General features: G+C 49.4%; 1 protein-coding gene and 1 non-coding gene across 33 annotated transcripts in view; both read right to left on the bottom strand.

Moving 5' to 3' along the window:
- The window catches only part of ANKRD27 (ankyrin repeat domain 27), an 80,256-nt gene that overhangs the window by 9,651 nt on the left and 47,229 nt on the right, over positions 1 to 23,376 (bottom strand). For 14 of the 32 annotated variants that reach the window (XM_074023062.1, XM_074023058.1, XM_065536356.1 and 11 more), the window contains 10 exons: positions 22,401 to 22,528; positions 21,762 to 21,844; positions 20,426 to 20,541; positions 19,581 to 19,673; positions 17,027 to 17,224; positions 14,097 to 14,156; positions 13,864 to 13,983; positions 10,926 to 10,970; positions 8,993 to 9,115; positions 1,121 to 1,318 (listed from right to left, as the gene is read on the bottom strand). In XM_074023062.1, coding sequence (XP_073879163.1) covers positions 1,121 to 1,318; positions 8,993 to 9,115; positions 10,926 to 10,970; positions 13,864 to 13,983; positions 14,097 to 14,156; positions 17,027 to 17,224; positions 19,581 to 19,673; positions 20,426 to 20,541; positions 21,762 to 21,844; positions 22,401 to 22,528 — 1,164 coding nt within the window. The remainder of the gene's footprint in view (positions 1 to 1,120; positions 1,319 to 8,992; positions 9,116 to 10,925; positions 10,971 to 13,863; positions 13,984 to 14,096; positions 14,157 to 17,026; positions 17,225 to 19,580; positions 19,674 to 20,425; positions 20,542 to 21,761; positions 21,845 to 22,400; positions 22,529 to 23,376) is intronic. The other 18 variants (XR_012427409.1, XR_012427406.1, XR_012427407.1 and 15 more) reach the window with 7 other exon arrangements.
- Positions 1,827 to 1,959, bottom strand: LOC123570427 (small nucleolar RNA SNORA68). The gene has a single exon (XR_006694606.2). It is a non-coding gene; the product is annotated as a small nucleolar RNA SNORA68 (small nucleolar RNA).

Below are 23,376 nucleotides of genomic sequence, written 5' to 3' on the forward strand. Positions count from 1 at the left end.
CACCCAGCCATCTCTGAGATTATTGAGAAGACTTTAGACCCTCCAGGAGAAAAGGGACCAGGTGGAGAGGGGAGGGCTACCGTCTGCCGTGGGGCTGCTCTGTGTGGGTGAACTGCGGGGTGACGGTGGTCTCACTTCACCCGATGTGCTGGCCGACGGTGATCTCACTATACCTCTCTATCCTTTCTACCCCAGGGAGAGCTGCAATCGCCACTCCAGTTTTACAGATTAGGAAAGTGATGCCTGAAGCTCTATGCTAGGTGTTGGTGAGAGAGATGCAAAACCTGAAATATGGCTTCTGTCTTTAAAAAGTTAACAGTAGAACTGATACAGGAAAATGAAAAAATATAGACAGTTTTCCTTAAAGAAAAGCAGGGCCCGGTGCTGTGGCTCACGCCTGTAATCCCAGCACTTTGGGACACCAACGTGGGAGGATTGCTTGAGTCCAGGAGTTCAACACCAGTCGGGACAACATGGTGAAACCCCATCTCCACAAAAAAATAAAAAATCATCTGGGTGTCGTGGGCGCATGCCAGCTACTCGGGAGGCTGAGATGGGAGGACTGTTTGAGCCCAGGAGGTTGAGGCTGCAGTGTCAGCCAAGACTGCAGCACTGCACTCCAGCCTGGGAGACAGCAAGACCCTGTCTCCAAAAAAAAAAAAAAAAAAAAAAGCAAAGAAAAACAGGACTTTCAAAAAGTTAATCACTCCAAAATTCTCCCTTGAGCCCCTCTATGGGGCCTTGATTATTCTTTATGAAGTGCTCAACTGTTGGGCCCAGAGCAAGCGCTGTCAGTGTATAAAGGTGGTAAGATGACCACGGGGACAGCCCTCGGTGGCCGCCACACAAGCTCAAGAGCCAGATCCTGCTGGGAGCAGAACAGAATGACAACCTTGGTACCACCCACATGGGCGTGGCAGTGGGGCAGGGACTGGCTCCACCCCCAGGGAGCACCAGGGTTCTGTGCCCTGAGGCTGAGTGGCCCTACCCTGTGTACCTCAGAATCTCCGGGCTCGGGGGAGCAGCGTCCTCTGGGGCAGCCACCAAACCCCTGCAGCATTCCCACTAAGGTGCCCAAAGCGGACACCCTGCTCCACTGCCCGCGACACAGAGCCCGAACCTGAAAGTGGCCCTGCTGGCAGGCCAGGTGGAGCGGAACAGCTTGGTCTGCATTCCTGGCACCCGCGTTGGCCCCGTGCTTCAGCAGGAGGGGGATGAGGTCCACCCGGCCGTGCAGGGCGGCGACATGCAGCGGGGAGGAGCCGTCCTGGCTGGTCACGTTGACACCAAGCCCGCTGGCAGGAACCTTCGCCAGCCTCTGGGAAGCACAGAAGATGGAAACAGAAACATCATCAGTACTGAAGAAACTCGGCCGGAGTGATTGGCGCCATGTGCCCCCCACAGCTCCCACGCACAATGCGGGATCATGGTGGGATCCAGGATGGATTCCAATTCCTTTGGAACTACGTGGCAGGCATGCCAAAGAACAACTTCCTTTTTTTTTTTTTTTTTTTTTTTTGAGACAGGGTCTCACTCTGGTGCCCAGGCTGGAGTGCAGTGGCACCATCACAGCTCACTGCAGCCTCCACCTCCTGGGCTCAAGTGATCCTCCTGCCTCAGCCTCCCAAGTAGCTAGGTCCACAGGCACAAGCCATTGTGCCGAGTTCATATTTTTTTTTTTTTTTAGAGACGGGGTCTTGCGATGTGGTCCAGGCTGGTCTTGAACTCCCAGGCTCAAGTGGTCCTCCCACCTCAGCCTCTCAAAGTGCTGAGACTACAGGTGTATGCCACTGTGCCTGGCTAATTTCACTTTGTTTTTTCACTAGGGCTGTAGAGCCTCTAAATTCACTTTGAGGGGCATGGCCACAGCCCCGCAAAGGCGACGAGATTCACTTGCTGTTTATAACTCTGTTTAAACCACCGCTACAAGAAACAATGATTCTTGGCTTTAGGTGAGAGTAATTTTACTTTTTGATGATTAAAAATGTTACCTCTTTAAAAAAAAAAAAAAAACCGTATGCTAAATTAAAGGCTGAATTTTACTATATGTAAATTATATCTCAAAAATCAAAAACAAAGAAGCTAGAAAACACACACGTGCACACACACACACACACACATGCAAAATGAAACACCCTGCATATTTATCAGAATGGCTCAAGTTAAAAAGTCAAGGCTGGGCACGGTGGCTCACGCCGGTAATCCCAACACTTTGGGAGGCTGAGGTGGGAGGATCACCTGAGGTCAGGAGTTCTAGACCAGCTTGGCCAACATGGTAAAACCCCATCTCTATCAAAAATACAAAAATTAGCCGGGTGTGGTGGCCCCTGCCTGTAATCCCAGCTACATTACAGGTGTGCACTGAGGCTGTAGAATCGCTTGAACCCAGAAGGAGAAGGTTGCAGTGAGCCAAGATTGCACCACTGCACTGCAGGCTGGGTAACAGAGCGAGACTCCATCTCCGGGAGAAAAAAAAAAAAAAGTCAAAATACCAAATGTTGGCAGGAATGTGGAGCAAGTGGAATACTTACACCCTGCCGGAGGGAACAGAAACTACTTCAGCCACTCCGGAAAATTGGCAGTTTCTTATGAGGTTAAACATATCCTTACTATATAATCCAGCAATTATACTCCGGGTGTTTACCCAGCACAAAGGCCCGTACACAAATGTTCATAATGGCGTTATTTACAAACCCAGAAGCAGGAAAACTACTCAGATGTCCATCAACGGGTGAATGAAACAAGAAATTCTGGTGTGTCCGCCCAATCAACTACTACCCAGCAATGAACTCCTGATCCATCATGGGTCTCAGAAATATCCTGAGTCAAAGAAGCCAGCCACGAAACGGACGTGCGTTACGATTCCACTTACAAAAGATTCTAGAAAGTGTTAACTAATCTATGATGATGAAAAGCAGGTCAGGGGTTGCCTGGGAGAGGCGATGGGGGCACGGGGGTTTCGGGGGGAGGACGGCAAAGTCTCACAGGAAACTCTTGCAACTGAGGGAAACGTTGTGCATCTTGAGGTGGTGATGGTTTCGTGGGTTTATATATCTGTAAAACTTGCCAAATTGTATACTTTAAATACATGTGCTTTATGTAAATATAAATTATATAATTTATAATGTATATAGTTATATTTCAATAAAAGATTTAAAAACAAATTCTAAAACACCACTGGAGGCCGGGTGTGGTGGCTCACGTCTATAATCCCAGCACTTTGGGAGGGTGAGGCAGGAGGATGGCTTGGGCCCAGGAGTTTGAAACCAGCCTGGACAACACAGCCAAGACCCTGTCTCTACAAAAATAAAAAATCAGGCCGGCGAGGTAGCTCACGCCTGTAATCCCAGCACTTTTGGGAGGCCAAGGCGGGCGGATCATGAGGTCAAGAAATCGAGACCATCCCGGCCAACATGGTGAAACCCGTCTCTACTAAAACTACAAAAATTAGCTGGGCATAGTAGCATGCGCCTGTAGTCCCAGCTACTCAGGAAGCTGAGGCAGGAGAATTGCTTGAATCCAGGAGGCAGATGTTGCAGTGAGCCAAGATCGCACCACTGCACTCCAGTCTCCGTCTCAAAAATAAATAAAATAGCCCAGCATGGTGGTACGTGCCTGTAGTCCCAACCATTCAGGAGGCTGAGGCAAAAGGATCCCTTGGGCCCAGGAGTTTGAGGCTTCAGTGAGCTATGATTGTACCACTGCACTCCAGCCTTGGTGACAGATCAAGACTGTCTCTCAAAAAAAAAAAAAAAAAAAAAAGTTTAGGCCAGGAGCAGTGGCTCATGCCTATAATCCCAGCACTTTGGGAGGCCAAGGCAGGTGGATCACTTGAGGTCAGAAGTTTGAGACCAGCCTGGCCAACATGGCAAAACCCTGTCTCTACTAAAAATACAAAAATTAGCCAAGTGTGGTGGCATGCGCCTGTAATCCCAGCTACTCGGGAGGCTGAGGCAGGAGAATTGCTTGAACCCAAGAGGCAGAGGTTGCAGTGAGCTGAGATCGCGCCACTGCACTCCAGCCTGGGCGACAGAGGGAGACTCCGTCTTAAAAAAAAAAAATGTAATTTTTTACTGCAGGCCTGGTGCAGAGGCTCATGCCTGTAATCCCAGCACTCCAGGAGACTGGGGCAGGAGGATCACTTGAGCCCAGGTGTCCCAGGCTGTTAGTGAGCTATGATTGTGCCACTGCACTCCAGCCTGGGTGACAGAGTGAAATCCCATCTCTAAAAATTAAAATTAAAAAAAAAAAAAAAAAAAGAACACCACTGGGCTAGAAGATTTTCATTTAATCACAGACATGAAGCAGTACAGTGTTTTGTCTTTTTGAGAAATTACAAAAGGAGAATAAGAGGTTTTAGAAGTGCAGGGAGCCTAAGACTTCAAGTTTACAGTACTTTACTGTGTAATTAAAGTGGGAAAACAGGGAGGGGCAAAATAGCAAAAACAGCAGCGGCAGAGACGCAGCAAGCTCCCCTTGCCACACACAGGCACTGAGGGTCCGGGGGCTTTGTCACTTCCCACCAGATGTCAGGGAACACCATCTGCCTTTTTTTTTTTTTTTTTTGAGACAGAGTCTTGCTCTGTTGCCCAGGTGGGGGTGCAGTGGCTGGATCTCAGCTCACTGCAAGCTCCGCCTCCCGGGTTCACGCCATTCTCCTGCCTCAGCCTCCTGAGTAGCTGGGACTACAGGTGCCCGCCACCTCGCCCAGCTAGTTTTTTGTATTTTTTAGTAGAGACGGGGTTTCACCATATTAGCCAGGATGGTCTCGATCTCCTGACCTCGTGATCCGCCCGTCTCGGCCTCCCAAAGTGCAGGGATTACAGGCTTGAGCCACCGCGCCCGGCCCCATCTGCCTTTCTTATCCTGCATTTTCATAGCCGCCCACGTTGGGGAAACTGTGTTCTGGATCACGTGCATCCAGAGGCAGGGGGCCAGGTCAAAAGGCGCACACCCCCAATGTACATGTTACCTCACAGCTGAAAAACGTGTGAGGGAAAACTTCAGTCATTTTCAATATCCTCAAGAGTCGCCCATGCTGAAGTTCTTTTTAGAAATGGTAAAATTATCCTACAATATAAAGGCTAACACCGCTCTATTTTGTAAAGTCAAATCCCTTTTTTTTTTTTTTGAGATGGAGTTTCACTCTTGTTGCCCAGGTTGGAGTGCAATGGCACGATCTCGGCTCACCGCAACCTCCGCCTCCTGGGTTCAAATGATTCTCCTGCCCCAGCCTCCCGAGTAGCTGGGATGACAGGCATGTGCCACCAGAGCCGGCTAATTTTGTATTTTTAATAGAGATGGGGTTTCTCCATGTTGGTCAGGCTGGTCTCAAACTCCTGACCTCAGGTGATCCACCCGCCTTGGCCTCGGCCTCCCAAAGTGCTAAGATTACAGGTGTGAGCCACTGTGCCCGGCCAAATTCATTTTCTTTTTTATTTTATATTTTATATTTTTAGTTTTTTAGAGACAGGGTCTTACTCTGTTGGCCAGGCTGGTCTCAAACTCCAGGCCTCAAGTGATCCTCCAGGGTGGCCTCCCAAAGTGTTGGGGTTACAGGAGTATGACACTGAGCCCAGCCTAATTCTCTTAGTATGGGACATACACATCTATAATTAGATAGCTAACACATGAATGCATGCTATGTATGCAACACCATTTACAACTGCTTGAAAGAATATTAAATACTGAGGTTTACACTTAACATGACACAGGCAGGATCTGTATGCTGAAAAAAAAATCACAAAATGTTGATGAAATAAGTCAAAGAAGGCGTAAATACTTGGAGAGATATACCACGTTCATGAAGACTCAACATACGTTGAGTCAGATGATGTTATTTCTCCCCAGTTCATCTGTAGGTTTAATGTAATTCCTGTCAAAATCTGAGCAAGGTATTTTGTAGACATACAAAAGCTAATTCTAAAATTGATATGGCTCAGACCAGTCTGGGTATTATAAGAGTGAGTAAGTAAGTAGGTAAATAAATAAATAAATAAAATTTACATGGAAAGGCATAAGCCACAGAATAGCCGAAACATTCCTGGCAAAGAAGAATACATTAGGAAGAATCATTTAATCCAGCACTGAGGCTTACTACATAGCTACAGTCATCAAGACAGCACGGTACTGGTAGGATGGGCCCATAGATCAATGTAGCAGAACAGAGAGCCCAGAAATCGATCCACACAATCTATAGCCAACCGAGGTGCATAGGCAAGTCACGGGAGGAAGGAGAGGCTTTTCAACAAATGGTGCTGGAGCAAGTGGACATTTGTAGGCAAGAAAAAAAAAGAAGAACCTCAACCTAAATCTCACAATTTGAGTAAAAATTAACACAAATTGGATCACGGACTTAACTATAAAATATAAAAGTATAACTTAAAAAAAAAAAAAACAGGAAAAAGTTGGAAATCTAGAGCAAGGCAAAGAATTATCAGACTTGATACCAAAAGTATAATCTATAAAAGGAAATATTGACAAACTAGATGTAGAAAAACCTTTTTCTCTGTGAAAGCCCACGTGAGATTATAGACAAGCCACACACTGAAAGGAAATGTCTGCAAACCACGTATCTGACAAATATCCACATATCTAGAATATATAAAGAACTCTCAAAATTCAACAATAAAGCCAAAAACAAACCAATGAGAAAACGGGCAAAACACATTAACAGACATTTCACTGAAGAACATATACAGATGGCAAATAAGCACATGAAAAGCTGTTCAACAGCATCAGCCATTAGAGAAATGCAAATTAAAGCCACATTGAGATAGTACTACACACCTATCTGAATGGCTGAAACAGAGAACAATGACCACGCCCAAGGCTGGGGAGGATGAAGAGAAACCACATCACTGGTGGGCATGTAAAACCATACAGCCTGCTTGGGAAAAGACTGTCAGTTCCTTATAAAAACGAACCATGGAATTACCATGCAATTACCACGTGACTCCGCAATTGCACTCTCAGGCATTTATCCTAGAAAAATGAAAACTTGTGTTCTTACCGAAACGTCTACTCGAATGTTTGTTCATGGCAGTTTTATTGATAACATTCCCCAAACCAGGAACAAAATACGTGTCCTTGGACATTCCACAGTGAGTATATGCCACCATTAAACAAATGGAATGCCATCCCGCGACGGAGAAACAGACCTGATTCTATGCAACAACGTGGAATCAAACGGAGCAAACAAAGTCAATCCCAAAAGGTCATACGTATACTGTGTGATTACATTCATGTAACGTTTTTGAAGTGACAGGATCAGAGAAACGGAGAACAGGTGAGTGGTTGCCAGGGGTTGGGGATGGTGGGGTGGGTGTGGCAGGTAGAGAGGTGGGTGTGGCTGTCAGAGGGCAGCTTGAGTGATTGGTCTTGTGGTGAGAGAAATGTGCTTGCAGGTGACGGAGACGTGCTGTGTCTTGATGGGGGTGATGGCGTCACAGGTTTTACATCTGTAAAAGTTCACCAAATTGTATAAATAGACTTTACTGTCTGTGAATTATACTTCAATAAAGGATTTAAAAACCAATTCTAAAACACTGGCTAGAAAAGAATGGCGGGGTGGGTTTTAATTTAATCACAGATATAAAGCAGTTTAGTGTTGTGTCTTTTGGGGACATTACAAAACAAGAATAAGAGGCTGTAAAAGAACAAGGAGGCCGGGTGCGGTGGCTCACACCTGTAATCCCAGTACTTTGGGAGGCTGAGGTGGGTGGATCACTTGAGGTCAGGAGTTTGACACCAGCCTGGCCAAGATGGCGATACCCCGTCTCTACTAAAAATACAAAAATTAGGCGGGTGTGGTGGTGGGTGCTGTAGGCCCAGCAACTCGGGAGGCTGAGGCAGGAGAATGGCTTGAACCTGGGAGGCAGAGGTTGCAGTGAGCCGAGATTGCCCCATTGCACTCCAGCCTGGGCAACAGAGCAACAGAGCAAGACTCCATCTTGGGAAAAAAAAAAAAAAGAACAATGAGTATAAAAAAGTATCTTCTGTCACAGAAAATATCTTGAATGTGATGGTGGATACATAAACCTACACATGTAGCACAACTGTACAGAACTAAATACACACACACACACACACACACACTGAGTAGCACAACTGTACAGAACTAAATACACACACACACACACACACACACACACACACACACAGAGAACAAGTAGAACTGGGGAAATCTGAACTAAGGTCCACAGATTGCATCAATGTCGATATCCTGGCTGTGATTCTGCACCATAGTTTTGCAAGGATGTTACCCCTGGGGGAAGCTGGGAGAGGGTTTGGGGATTCCTCTGCACTTGGGAGAGAGTCCCCACGAAGACTGAACTCACCCGAGTAAAAGCAGCAGCAGAACATGCGTGCAGCTTCCCTGGAGGGCTTTACGTACCTGAAAGGAGACCCTCGAGCATCTGTTCATAAGCTCCTGCCACGGGACTCAGGGGCCCAGATAGCAGCCAAAATGCTCATCACGGGGACACATCCCTGCTCACTCACCTGCTGCGCAGGAAGCTGGCAGCCGCCCTGGGCTAATGAGTCCCACCATATCTTGGGGAATACTTATTCACAGCCACGCAGTACAGTACTTATCTGGCTGAGAAACAGAGAACTTTCCTGAGGGAAAAAGGAAGAATTTGCTGGCCAGGAGCAGTGGCTCACATCTGTAATCCCAGCACCTTGGGAGGCTGAGGCAGGAGGATCGCTTGAGCCTGGGAGGTCGAGACCAGCCTGGGCAACACAGAAAGGCCGGGTCTCTACAAAAAGAAACGAATTAGCCAAGTGTAGTGGTGCAGGCCTGTGGTCCAAGCTTGTCAGGAGACTGAGGTGGGAGGATCACTTGAGCCCAGGCGATTGAGGTTGCAGTGGGCCATGACTGTACCACTGCACTCCAGCCTGGGTGACAGAACAAGACCCTGTCTCAAAAAAAAAAAAAAAAAAAAAAATTGCCTACATTCCCTGACCTCCACCAATAGAAACAAAGCCGAACCTTCTGAGCTGGGGCACACTTGGGGCACTGGCACAAGGGGTGACAGAATTCGAGGTCTGCTGCACTGACAGTGTCCTCCGCATCCTCCAGGTCCTCCTCTGTCCACTCCAACAGGTAACGCACCTGGTGATGGAGAGTAAGGGAAACAGGAACACATCCTCAGCGTCGTCGCTGCACAGTATCTTAAACACACACCGTCAACCGTTCCCAATCAGGGCTCACACTTCCTTCCCCAACCCCACAGCCATTTATAACCGGCTTCTGCTCCCTCATGAAGCCTTCCTCAGTCCTTCCACTTCACAACTTATGTCAGAGATTCTTTTTTTCTATCATAAAAACGGGCAGGCAGACCGGTGCTGCCTCAGGGTGATGGGTTTAAAACTCTATCCTAGGGCTGGGCGCAGTGGCTTATACATGTAATCCCAGCATTCTGGGAAGCAGTGGCCGGAGAATCGCCTGAGCCCAGGAGTTCAAGGCTACAGTGAGCCATGATTACACCACAGCACTCCAGCCTGGGCAATAGAGCAAGACAGTCTCAAAAAAAATAAACCCACCCTGGTCCTAGGGCATTTAGTAAGCACCTCACTCCCTCCTCCATTAAAAGTGGAAGATACAGCCAGGCATGGTGGCTCATGCCTGTAATCACAGCACTTTGAGAGGCCTAAGCGGGCAGATCACCTGAGGTCAGGAGTTCAAGCCCAGCCTGGCCAACACGGTGAAACCCCGTCTCTGCTAAAAATACAAAAATTAGCCGGGTGTGGTGGTGCATGCCTGTAGTCCCACCTTTTCAGGAGGCTGAAGCAGGAGAATTGCTTGAACCCAGGAGGTGGAGGTTGCAGTGAGCTGAGATCATGCCACTGCACTCCTGGATGACAGAGCAAGACTCTGTCTCAAAAAAACAACAACAAAAAAGTGGAAGACACAGTCCTTTCAAGGGGCCAAAGGCAAGTGAGGGAAACCTGTCCCTCAGAATCTAAGGAAGGCTATCTCCACTGTCCACTCATTTCACTGTCAGATGTGCCTAATGATAGGACGGACGCCTTCCCTTCAAGCCACAACATTCTCTCCAGGTGCCAGCCCAGGGCCGGCAGCCCCATCTTATCCAGACACCTGCTTATGACTCCTCGGAGCCCCAAGCCTCAGGCCCCCTCCCGCGGCCCAGGAGTCCCAGCCGACCACAGCTTCTGCAGAACCTCACAAACACCACTGGGCTCTGCCCTCGCCTCTCTATTTCCTCCTCTCCCCAAAACACTGCCCTCTCTTAAAACCGAGCTGCCCCCCTTGCACACTGGCTAGTGGGCCTGGGCTCTGAGCCCACACTCTGTGCCCCGGACATGGTCTCTGGTCTTGGCAACGTCTCACCACACTCCTGGAATACGGACGTCTGAAAGGCAGGGCCCACGTTTGCTATGTGCCTGTATGTTCATCCGTCTCATTACTTGTCGGGAAAATATAACATTGCCATTACCAAATATGCATTAAACATACCGCCCTCTGCACAAAATCAGAAGGTCCACGTGGCCCAAAACTGAACTGGAGACAAGAAACACAGATGGGTGGCTGTTTTAGGCTAGAACAAGCTTTTTATAATAAAAAGCACTTCTAAAGCTGGGCATGGTGGCTCACACGTGTAATCCAAGCACTTTGGGAGGCTAAGGCAGGAGAATCCCTTGAGGCCCAGAGTTCAAGATCAGGCTGGGCAATATAGCGAGACCCTATCTCTACAAAAAATTTGTTTATGATTAGCCAGGCATGGCCATGCACAACTGTGTATCCAGCTATTCAAGAGGCTGGGGCAAAAGGATCGCTTGAGTCCAGGAGTTCAAGGCTGCAGTGAGCCATGATCACGCCACTGCATTCCAGCCTGGGTGACAGAAGAAGACCCTGTCTCTAAAAAATAAAAATAAAAGAAAAGGCACTTCTAAAAACTCACCATTTCTAGATCTCCATCAGCAACTGCTCTTAAAAGTTTTTCTACCTTAATAAAAGGAACAAGAATGTTAGAAAAATGATTTCAGTAATAAAATAATAATAAAAATAATATAAACATTCTGAAAACCTATTGGCTTGATTTGTAGAGTTTTAATGTCTGACTTAGTATCTTTTTTTTTTTTTTAAGATGGAGTTTCGCTCTTACTGCTCAGGCTGGAGTGCAACGGTGCCATCTTGGTTCACCACAACCTCTGCCTCCCAGGTTCAAGTGATTCTCCCGCCTCAGCCTCCCTAGTAGCTGGGATTACAGGTGCTCGCCACCATGCCCAGCTAATTTTTTTTTGTATTTTTAGTAGAGACAGGGTTTCTCCATGTTGGCCAGGCTGGTCTCGAACTCCCAACCTCAGGTGATCCGCCCATCTCGGCCTCCCAAAGTGCTGGGATTACAGGCATGAGCCACCATGCCCAGCTGATTTAGTATCTTGTAAACGTGTCCCTAAAACTGCTCAGAGAGGGTATCCTAGGAAGTTGCTGGTGTGCACAGAACCCACTGCCATTTAGGGAATATAAACTGTAACTTTATCCACGTGGAAAGGTGAGGCCATGGTCGCCTTGGAGAACAAGTCCTTCCTAAGACGCCAGCCACCTCTATGATTCAGAAAAATACACTTAGCTAAGTGCAGTGGCTCAGCCTGTAATCCCAGCACTTTGGAGGCTATCCCTAGGAGTCTGAGGTTGCAGGGAGCTATGACTGTACCACTGCACTCCAGCCTGGGTGACACAGTGAGACCCTGTCTCAAAAAAAAAGAAGAAAGAAATACTGAACTCAGCTCTCAGTATCTGCTAGCTGCGCACCATGAGGGCGGACACCCCTCCCAGGGACAACTTCAGGTCTCCGTTAGACTTTGGACCATGTCTCGTGGCTTTCTCTGCTGTGGTTCTGCATGGAGCTAAGCTTACTTGGTCCTCCAAGAGCATGTCACGGCTTGCGGGTAGTGGGACACTATGGTAGGGTCCATGAGGGTTCAGCACCCATGGCGGGGACCATCAAAGGTGGTACATCCATTCAACAGTCCACTTCTCAGCTAAAGAATGAGGCAGAACTAGCCAGGTGCGGTGGCTCACACCTGTAATCCCAGCACTTTGGGAGGCTGAGGTGGGCGGATCACCTGAGGTCAGGAGTTCATGACCAACCTGGCCAGCATGGTGAAATCCCATCTCTACTAAAAAAAAAAAAAAAAAAACAAAAAACAAAAATTAGCCAGGCATGGTGGCGGGTGCCTGTAATCCCTGCTACTCAGGAGACTGAGACCCGAGAATTGCTTGAACCCGGGAGGTGGAGGGTGCAGTGAGCCAAAATCACACCACCGCACTCCAGCCTGGGTGATAGAGCAAGATTAGGTCGCAAAAAAAGAAAAGAATGAGGCAAATCTATTGTGCTGACACTGAACAAACTCTAAAGTAACTTAAGTGGAAATAAAAAGAAAAAGAAAAACAAAGGCCATCAATGAACTTCTGCAAACTGCAAGGTGGACATGTGTGTGAATGCCTACGTGAACTTTGCAAGAACTCAGGAACGACGACATTAGGTTCTCAACAGAGGTGCCTGTAGAGCGGGGATGGAAGGCAGAGAATGCTATGCAGACACTTTCCAAAATGATCTGAAATCAGACCGGGCACGGTGGCTCATGCCTATAATCCCTGCACTTTGGGAGGCCCAGGTGGGCGGATCACTTGAGGTCAGGAGTTCAAAATCAGCCTGGCCAACGTGGTGAAACCCTCTCTCTACTAAAAATACAAAAAAATTAGCTGGACATGGTGGCAGGCACCTGTAATCCCAGCTACTTGGGAGGCTGCGGCAGGAGAATTGCTTGAACCCAGTAAGTGGAGGTCGCAGTGAGCCAAGATTGTGCCACTACACTCCAGCCTGGGCGACAGAGCAAGACTCTGTCTCAAAAAAAGTAAAAATAAAAATGAAAAATAAAAACAGGCCAGGCGCAGTGGCTCACGCCTGTAAACCCAACACTTTGGGAGACCTGAGGTCAGAAGTTTAAGATCAGCCTGGCCAACATGGTGAAACCCCACCTCTACTAAAACTACAAAAATATCCGCTGGGTATGGTGGCACACCCCTGTAATCCCAGCTACTTGGAAGGCTGAGGCAGGAGAATTGCTTGAACCTTGGAGGTAGAGGTGGCAGTGAGCCGAGATCGCACTACTGCACTCCAGCCTGGGAGACAGAGCGAGACTCTATCTCAAAAAATTAAAAATAAAAATCAAATGATCTTGGCCGGGCGTGGTGGCTCAAGCCTGTAATCCCAGCACTTTGGGAGGCCGAGACGGGCGGATCACAAGGTCAGGAGATCGACACCATCCTGGCTAACCCGGTGAAACCCCGTCTCTACTAAAAAATATAAAAAACTAGCCGGGCAAGGTGGCGGGCGCCTGTAGTCCCAGCTACTCGGGAGGCTGAGGCAGGAGAATGGCGTAAACCTGGGAGGCGGAGCTTGCAGTGAGCTGAGATCCGGCCACTGCACTCCAGCCTGGGCGACAGAGCAAGACTCCATCTCAAAAAAAAAAAAAAATAAATAATAATAAAATAAAATAAAATAAAATGATCTGAAATCAGTGGACCTCTACATGACCTGACTTGTATTTTTCTTAGCCTATCCTCTCTCTAATACACAAATACTCTCTACCACACTAATTGCTGCTCAGGGACCAGCCCACGGAAGGGCACGCCTAAGTGCACAGCACTGCGAGATGCCGCTGGGCCTAGCTCGAAGGCACCAACCTCAGCCACCACAGAGCAGCAGCGGCCCCAGCACAGGCGAGCAGGCTGAGGGGGGAGCCCTCATCAGGCCATGGCTCTTCAGCTGAACGCCACTGCCTGGGGCCGCCAAGGCCTCCCCGTCCCCGTCCTCCCTCTGGAAGCCTCACCTCTCTGTAGTCCTTCTTGGTCTCCTCCTGCCTTGAGCCGGCTGACATGGAGGAGAAGCTGGAAGTGGAGGACTCTTGGCTGATGGAGTCCACGGAGCGCTGCGGGGACTGCACGGGGGCCTGTAGCCAGGGAGCCCCGACGAGAGAGAAGACAGGGCACAGGGTCACGTGAGGACCGGAGAAGGAGCCCTTGGTCTCCGAGGTAACCAGCTCGCTCTGCCCGGCTGACTTACCTCGGATGCCTTCTGCCTCCTCTCGAAGGACAGGTGATGGGCTTCCATTATAGATAGAATCTAGGGGGACAACGGGGATGCCAACAGTACCCAATGAGATGGAGGTCGTCTCAGCACAGCCCCATCACCCACATGCCCCACTGCCGGCCTAGCTCCTCAGAATGTCAGTGCAGCGAGCCTTAGGTCATGTGGCCCAGCTTGGATGGCCAGAGAAACCGAGACCCAGAGCAGGCGGCAATTTACATAGGATCACACCAAAGTCGGTGCTTCCTCCCATCACGGCTCCTCCTGCCCCGTGGGAGGACTCAGGGCTTCCCATGCATGGACTGAAGGGTAAGAGAAGCCAGACCCGCACGGAGCCTGACAGGTGACTGCATCCAGCCCCCAGGCCTGTCTGTCCACAGGCAGGAGGTGTGGCCTTTCCTCCAGCACCCACAGGTCTCAAGCAGGAGCAGCTCAGAGCCAAGCCGAGAAGGCGGCCTCTCCTTCCCTCTGCAGATCTCCCTCTGGAAGGGCCTCTGGTAAACAAATACCACAGCAGTAGAACCCTCCTCCCAAGGCGTCGCAGTGGCCCAGGCCGTGGTGGCACTGCTCAGCCCAGTCAGCTCTGCCTGTCAGAAAGCTGCGACCTTTGCAGAAAGGTATTCAGGGTACAGCCGAGGCCCCTGAAGCCAGAAGCAGGGATCTAACCCTTCACAAACGGTGCTTTACTGTAGATCTTACACTGTGTCCCTACCACACACCAAAAACATAATTTAAAAAAAAAAAAAAAAAAAAGAGGGAAGCTGGGCGAGATGGCGAGATGGTCCACATCTGTCATCCCAGCACTTTGGGAGGCCGGGGCGGGCAGATCACTTGAGGTCAGCCGTTCAAGACCAGCCTGGCCAACATGATGAAACCCCGTCTCTACTAAAAATACAAAAAAAAAAAAAAGTAGCTGGGCGTGGTGACGCACACCTGTACCTTCCGGTTACAGGGGCGGCTGAGGCAGGAGAATCGCTTGAACCCGGGAGGCGGAGGTTGCAGTGAGCCAAGATCATGCCACTGCACTCCAGCCTGAGTGACAGAGTGAGACTCTGTCTCAAAAAAATAAAATAAAATAAAAATAAAAAAGAAAGATGAAGGCCCAGGGGCGGTGGCTCACAACTGTAATCCCAGCACTTTAGGAGGCCAAGGCGGGCAGATCACTTGAAGACAGGAGTTTGAGACCAGCCTTGCCAACACGGTGAAACTCCATCTGTATAAAAAATCCAAAAATTAGCCAGGTGTGGTGGCGCATGCCTGTAGTCCCAGCTACTTGAGAGTTGAGGTGGGAGGATGGCTTAAGCCCAGGAGGTAGAGGTTGCAGTAAGCTGAGATCGTACCACTGTACTCCAGTTTGGGCAATACAGCCAAACCTTGTCTCAAAAAGAAAAAAAAAAAAAGAGAACAGAAATAAACTTTTGGAGGTGATGGATATGTTTCTGGCATAGATGGTGGTGATAGTTTCACGGATGTCCACTTATCTCTAAACTTATCAAGTTGTACACACTGACTATATACAGCTTTTTGTATGCCAATCATGCCTCAATAAAGAGGTTTCGAGAAAACAAAAATAAAAACAAATTCAAACTGTGCTACTACTCCCAGAATAAGATGTGAACAAACTGAAAGAACGACCTAGAAGAGCTGGAAATTATAAAAGGGAGCCAGTAAAACATCAAAAGACAAAAGCTGGCCAGGCGCAGTGGCTCATGCCTGTAATGCCAGCACCTTGGGAGGTGGAGTCGAGAGGATCACCTGAGGCCAGGAATTCAAGACAAGCCTGGGCAACACACTAAGATCTCATCTCTATTACTTTTATAAAATCGTATATTTTGGGGCTGAGTGCAGTGGCTCACGCCTGTAATCCCAGCACTTTGGGAGGCCGAGGTGGGTGGATCACCTGAGGTCAGGAGTTCGAGACCAGCCTAGCCAACACGGGGAAACCTTGTCTCTACTAAAAATACAAAGAATTAACCAGGCATGGTGGCAGGCACCTGTCATCCCAGCTACTTGGGAGGCTGAGGCGGGAGAATCGCTAGAACCTGGGAGGTGGAGGTTGCAGTGAGCCGAGGTTGCAGGGAGCCACTGCACTCCAGCCTGGGCGACAGAGCGAGACTCCATCTCAAAACAACAAAAAATTAAGTGTTTTTGTAAAAAGGTAGAAAGTCAGGCCTGTACAAAGGGGGCTCCCCTAGAGACCTGGATTGGAACAGAATCCCTCAGGGGACCCCCAAGCTGGGGTCTCCATTTCACAGGGACCTGTGCTTCCCCCGGTCAGTCTGCCACATGCCTGCCTTACAATGCCATTCACCAGCTCTGCTGCCGAGAAACGAGAGTGCAGACAACTGGCCTCTGTAAGCCACTGTGAGCCACCCCCGGTCCCCGCTGATGCGCGAGAGGTGAGCGCTTCACAACACGCTCCCCGAACTATGTCTCCAGAAATTACTACCAGAAAAAAGTGAGTTCATTAACAAATTATGTAGGAAAGAAACCATACTCAATGATGTCCAGAATTAGCCGAGTCAGAATAAAGATTCCAGGCTTTGAAGGTGAAGCACCAGGAAAACAGAGTTCCAACACATCTTGCTCCCTCCCCAGTTCCTGCCTCTGGGGACCCTCCTTTCTACCCACTCCATTTGCCAATAAATCAATAGCACTCAGCACTAGAACAAGCTCTGCCTGCAGCAGCTCCTGGAACAACCGTGAGAAAAGTGCCCACTCAAACCAAAAATAATATCCATCAGTAAAACCCATTAACGATCAAGTCCCACACGCAGCAGAAAGGGTGCAAGCCAAGTTCTGCCCTCAAGCACTAATGCACAATTTGTCTATGAGGCCAAGACCTAAGCGACGGACGTCGATCTTCTTTCAAAGTCATCTCGCCGCTCAGGGACGGGAAGAGCTACCTTTGAGTTTAACGCACACTTGAGGGGCGTCTCCTTTAGTCTGTTCTGGATCTCGGTGGATGCTCCGTTCTGCAGCAATGTCTCTATGACGCCTTGGTAGCCCCAGCGGGCAGCAATGTGTAGAGGGGTGTCTCCTTTCTCGTTGCCAATGTCAAGCCTGCACGACTCCACGTCGTAGTAGACCAGAGCCTTCACACACTGCAAAGAGATGGGGAAAGAGCATCGCTCATGGACGTACCAAGCCTCGACAAGGTCTGTGCTCTCCTCGGCCTCCTCACCAAGCAAATGCGCAGTAATAGACAGAACTCAGAGGTGTCACAGTATCTGATCAGGACACCTCATTCTTTTTTTTTTGAGACAGGATCTCTCTCTGTCATCCAGGCTGCAGTGCAGTGGTGCAGTAATAGCTCACTGCAGCCCTGAACTCCTGGGCTTAAGCGATCCTCCCGCCTCAGCCTCCTGAGCAGCTGGGACTACAAGCATGCACCAGCATGCCTGGATTTTTTATTGCTTATTTTGTAGAGACAGGGTCTCGCTCTGTTGCCCAGGCAGGCCTCAAACTCGTGGGCTCAAGCAATCCTCCCATCTCGGCCTCCCGTAGTGCTGGAATTATAGACGTGAGCCACCGCGCTCAGCCAGGACACCTCATGCTTGCAAAAGGATGAAACTGCCAATCAGTAAGAAGTGGCTGCAAAAACTGTGATATCTCCATGTATAGAACAGAGTTACTACAGCAGGCCCGAGACTGCTAACCACTGAGAAGCCTGCTTGCAAGACTGCTAACCACTGAGAAGCCTGCTTGCAAGACTGCCTGTTGGCCTGAAACATTCTATGGGTGCCTGGATGTGGGGAGTGTTCCCAAAGTTCCCTAATTCATTAGGTGGCTCATACTGGGCCTCAATTGTTTTATACAATGCGGTTTATGCTGAGCGCTGAGTTTCTTCTGGGAGTATGGCATTTTGGAACATGCTGTCCAGAAGGTGCTTATGGGACTAGCCTTCAGTAACTCTTGGGGACTGAGTTCCTCCCGAGTGGACCACACTTCCTGTGTGGGGTTCCAACTCACTGCTGGAAGAACTGAGCCCACCCTGTGTGGCTCCATGAAAAGAGATCTTTTTTTTTTTTGAGACACAGTCTCGCTCTGTCGCCCAGGCTGGAGTACAGCGGCGCAATCTCAGCTCATTGCAACCTCTGCCTACTGAGTTCAAGTGATTCTCCCACCTCGACCTTCTGAGTAGCTGGGATTATAGGTGTGTACCACCACGCACAGCTAATTTTTGTATTTTTTTTGGTAAAGATGGGGTTTCACCATGTTGGCCAGGCTTGTCTTGAACTCCTGACCTCAGGCAATCTGCCGGCCTTGGTCTCCCAAAGTGCTGGGATTACAGGTGCCAGCCACTGTTCCCGGCCGAGAGAGACTGTTTGAAGCTCACCCCTGCTCTCCTCTGGACTCCACCATGTGCCTGTTTCCTTTGCTGATGTTGTTCTGTGGCCTGCTGTAACAAACCACAGCTGCGAGTGCGACTGTCTGCTGAGTTCTGTGAGTCCTCCCAGCAAATCGCTGAGCCCAGGGGTGGTCTTGGAGACCACCGACACAACACACGATAGATCACTGCAGCTATTAAAGAATGTGCTAGATGGCCGGGCACGGTGGCTCACACCTGTAATCTCAGCATTCTGGGAGGCCGAGGCAGGCGGATCACTTGAAATCAGGAGTTCAGGACCAGCCTGGTCAACATGGTGAAACCCCGTCTCTACTAAAAATACCAAAATTCGCTGGGTGTGGTGGCACACACCTATAATCCCAGCTACTCAGGAGGCTGAGGTTGGAGAATCGCTTGAACCCGGAAGGCAGAGGTTGCAGTGAGCCAAGATCCCATCACTGCACTCCAGCCTGGGTGACAGAGTGAGGCCCTGTCTCAAAAATAAATAAATAATAAGCAAATAATAAAAACAGAAAATGTAAAAATTGAATATGTACACAAGTAAGAACCAGACGGTAGCAAGGATAAATGAAAATGATTTGACTTCAGGATAAGAAAATGAGCAACTTCTTTTTAAATTTTTGTTACTTCAATATGGCATCTGTAATATATTAAATATTCCTTTTTTTTTTTTTTGAGATGGAGTCTCGCTCTGTCACCCAGGATGGAGTATAATGGTACGACCTTGGCTCACTGCAATGTCCGACTGCCACGTTCAACTGATTCTCACGCCTCAGACTCCCGAGTAGCTGAGATTACAGGTGCCCGCCACCATGCCCAGCTAATTTTTGTATTTTTAGTTGAGACGGGGTTTCACCATGTTGGTCAGGCTGGTCTCGAACTCCTAACCTCAGGTGAACTGCCCACCTCAGCCTCCCAAAGTGCTGGGATTACAGGCGTGAGCCACCGTGCCTGGCCTAACATTCTTTCATATTCAAAAAATTTACACACCCAGTGTTTCAGTAATTATTGACACAAAATACATTAGACTAATGAGATATCCCGACTTCTCTACGAGTGGGAAAAGGTGAACACAGCGCCCCGCCCCGGGAACATCAAGGGCCACTCACGTCCTCGTGGCCGTAGGTGCAGGCCAGGTGGAGCGGGGTGTTCCCGTTGTTGTCCTGCACTTCCGCGCTGGCCTTGTAGTGCAGCAGCAGCAGCTGTGGAGATAAAGGAAAGCGATGAGCAGGGCACAGCTGGCTTCCTGGGAGGCCCGGCCTCCAGTCTTAGCAGGGGGAGGTCGTTTGTTACCATCTTCAATCTCATTTCTGCTACTACTCAAACTATACCAACACCCATCCTTCCTGACAGTTTAGAGACTGAAGAAAAAAGTCTAAAGCCCCACCTTTTCTTCCCCTAGATGATCAGGAAGTTTTTCTTTTTAGAGAGAGGGTCTCATTCTGTCTCCCAGGCCGAAGTGCAGTGGCACGATCATTGCTCACGACAGCCTCGACCTGCTGGGCTCTAGCAAACCTCCCGCTTCAGCCTCTCAAGTTGCTGGGACTATAGGCGTACACCACCATGCCCAGATAAATAAAAAAATTTTTTTTTGGTAGAGACAGGGTCTCCCTAGGTTGCCCAGGCTGGTCTTGAACTCCTGGGCTCAAGCAGTCCTCCTGCTTTGGGCTCCCAAAGCACTGGGATTACAAGCGTGAGCCACCACGTCCGGCCAGGAAGTTTCAAATCTAAACCTAACGATCTTGTCCAGGAGACCCAGAAAGTCCTCCCAGGACACCCCGGGAGTCCTTGGACTTCCTGACTACTGCTGCAGCAGAGCTGCCGTGGAACGAGGAGGACACAGCACCAGGAGACGGGGGTGCAGGGTAGCCAGCATGACCGTACAGTCACCCGCGCAGAACACCAAGCTCCCAGGTGCAAAGCGACAGCCCACCACAAAGGCACCACTGCTCACCGTCACGCTCTGGTAGCCCTTCTGACAGGCCAGGTGGAGTGGAGTGGCCCCGTGGTAGTCTGTGGCATTTACCACGGCGCCCTTGGAAACCAGGAGGTCGATGAGGGATGCCTGCCCTGCGGAGCAGAAGGCACAATGGAGAAGGAAGGCACAGAGGACTTCCACACCTTAACTGTAAAACCACAACACTATTGTACCCTGCTAGTCCTGGGCATGAAACACACAGTAGATACTTTTGCTGCTAGAGAGGACCTACAGGTAATATCAAGTAAGGCTCTGCAGACTCCGGACACGTTGGGGTAGACCTTGGAGGGGATCCAGCCAAAGTCCACCTCTCAGCAATAAAAAATAATGGAAAAGAGCCTTACACGTCCAGAGGTTCCATGACTCATCAGTTCCTAAGATGGAATATTAGGCAGCCATTAAAAAATACAAGTAAACATATTCTTGCATAGTGCTAAGAGAAAAACTGCACACAGCAGAATATTATGAGCCCTAGAGCACCACATATTTTATGCACCCACACAAGCACGCAGACACCCCAGACACTCATCAATCACAACGATCTCTGGGAAACAGGGATGGCCGGGGACTCTGGAGGATCTTATGTTTTCTATCTTGAATGTGCACTTTATTTTATTTATTTATTTATTTATTTATTTATTTATTTATTTATTTATTTTTGAGACAGAGTCTCACTCAGTCGCCCAGGCTGGATCTATCTCAGCTCATTGCAACCTCCACCTTCCAGGTTCAAGCAATTCTTCTGACTCAGCCTCCGCAGAAGCTGGGATTATAGGCGTGCGCCACCATGACAGGCTATTTTTTGTATATTTTGTATAGATGGACGGGGTTTCTCCGTGTTGGTCAGGCTGGTCTCGAATGTCTGACCTCAAGTGATCTGCCCACCTCGGCCTCCCAAAGTGCTGGGATTACAGGCATGAGCCACTACGCCCAGCCAAATGTATACTTTCAAAGACAATAATATTTTTTAAAGGCAGGGCCACAAGAACTGCAAGCTGACGATTTTGAGACCGTTCCCATAGTTCAGATTCAAGCCTTCCCTCGCCGGGCCCCCAGCCCGGGGCAGCATTAGGCAGTGTTTCCACGCTGTGGGAACCACGCAGGGGGTTCACCCAGCACAGGAGGTAGCAGGCTGGCCGTCGAGGCCTGTGGAACATTTGCTCCTCTTCTCCTTCCGGCCCTTGGAGGGCGGACCCATGACGTAGCCCCAACTGCCAACCCCCAGCCCATCAGCCAGGCCTCTCTGCTGGGTCGCCTTGGGCACCATCCCTTTGCTGTGACAGCCCCTAGGGGCCAGCCCAGGACCACATACCACAGAGAGCAGCCACATGGAGAGGGGTGTGCCCCCTGTCATCTCTGGAGAATGGAGTGACAACTGAGGGATCATTCAACCTCCTAGAATACAGAAAGAGACAGAAAACTACACAGGGGAATGGTACAGCAAAGCCTCTCCCTGACCAGGTAGATAGGCAGGTGCCACGGAGAGAAGGCGGTCCACAGGATGCCCCGCAAGATGTGTGTCTCCGGGACTGTCCCAGGGCTCACCCGGCGTGAGGAACAGAGGTACCTGGCCCTAGAGTCTCTCCCCCACCAACCCTTTAGGCCTCTACACCCAGCAAAATAGCCTGACAAGGATAATGAGAAACCAAAAATCTTACTGGGAACAACGGACATTCCTCCCATCCTAAAACCTCCTTTCTGAGGCTGGGGCAGGCCCTATAACCAGCCTACCCGGGCGGCCAGTCCGCCAGTGAGCAGTGCTTTGACAACCTGCAACCTATCCGATTCTCCAAAGGGGCAGCTGCTATCATCTCCACTGTAGAGCAGAGGCAGCTGGGGGGCAAGGAGGACAGTCCTTATCTGCAGTCACACAGTGCACAGTGGAGAAGGTCCAGGAGGCCTCCTGTCTCCTGCTTCCTGGCACACCGAGCCTCCACCAGCACCTTCTTACCCAGAGACGAGTTTCTCGCAGTCATCGCAGAAGCAGAGAGGGTGACACATCTTTTGGACGGCATCTTTATCGTGGTCCTCTTGGCTCAGAAGTCTCTCTACTTCTTTCTGGTTACCTGATGCAATGTGCTGAAAAGTGACATCCAAAATGCTATCCACATGCAGGAATTAATTATTAGAAGTAAATATTTTGAGAGCCTTTTTTTTTTTTTTGGATGGAGTCTCGTTCTGTTGCCCAGGCTGAAGTGTAGCGGCACAGTCTCGGCTCACTGCAACCTCCGCCTCCCGGGTTCAAGCCATTCTCCTGCCTCAGCCTCCCGAGTAGCTGTGATTACAGGCATCCACCACCACGCCCAGCTAATTTTTGTATTTTTAGTAGAGATGGGGTTTTGCCATGTTGTCCAGGCTGGTCTCAAACTCCTGACCACAAGTAATCCACCCATCTTGGCCTCCCGAAGTGCTGGGATTACAGGCGTGAGCCACTGAGCCTGGCCGAGAGTCCTTGTAGAAACGTTCATCTATGTGTTTATGGATGAAATGATTTGCTCTCTGGCATTTCCTTCGTAATCATACTGGCGGTGGGGAAAGCAGGCGGGGAGAGATGAAACAACTGCACAAAGGTGGCCTCTGCTCATTCTACTACTCTCTTTATTTCTGGAAATGTTAAAAGTTTTCCATAATTAAAACAACAACAATATGCCTGGAGCGGTGGCTCACGCCTATAATCCCAGCACTTTGAAAGCCAAGGCAGGCGGATCATTTGAGGTCAGGAGTTTGAGACCAGCCTGGCCAACATGGTAAAACCTTATCTCTACTAAAAATACAAAACTTAGCTAGACGTGGTGGCGGACGCCTGTAATCCAAGCAACTCGGGACGCTGAGGCAGGAGAATCACTTGAACCCAGGAGGCAGAGTTTGCAGTGAGCCAAGATCACACCATTGCACTCCAGCCTGGGTGACAGAGCGAGACTCTGTCT

Source organism: Macaca fascicularis, chromosome 19, assembly GCF_037993035.2.
Source record: "Macaca fascicularis isolate 582-1 chromosome 19, T2T-MFA8v1.1".
NCBI lineage: Eukaryota > Metazoa > Chordata > Mammalia > Primates > Cercopithecidae > Macaca > Macaca fascicularis.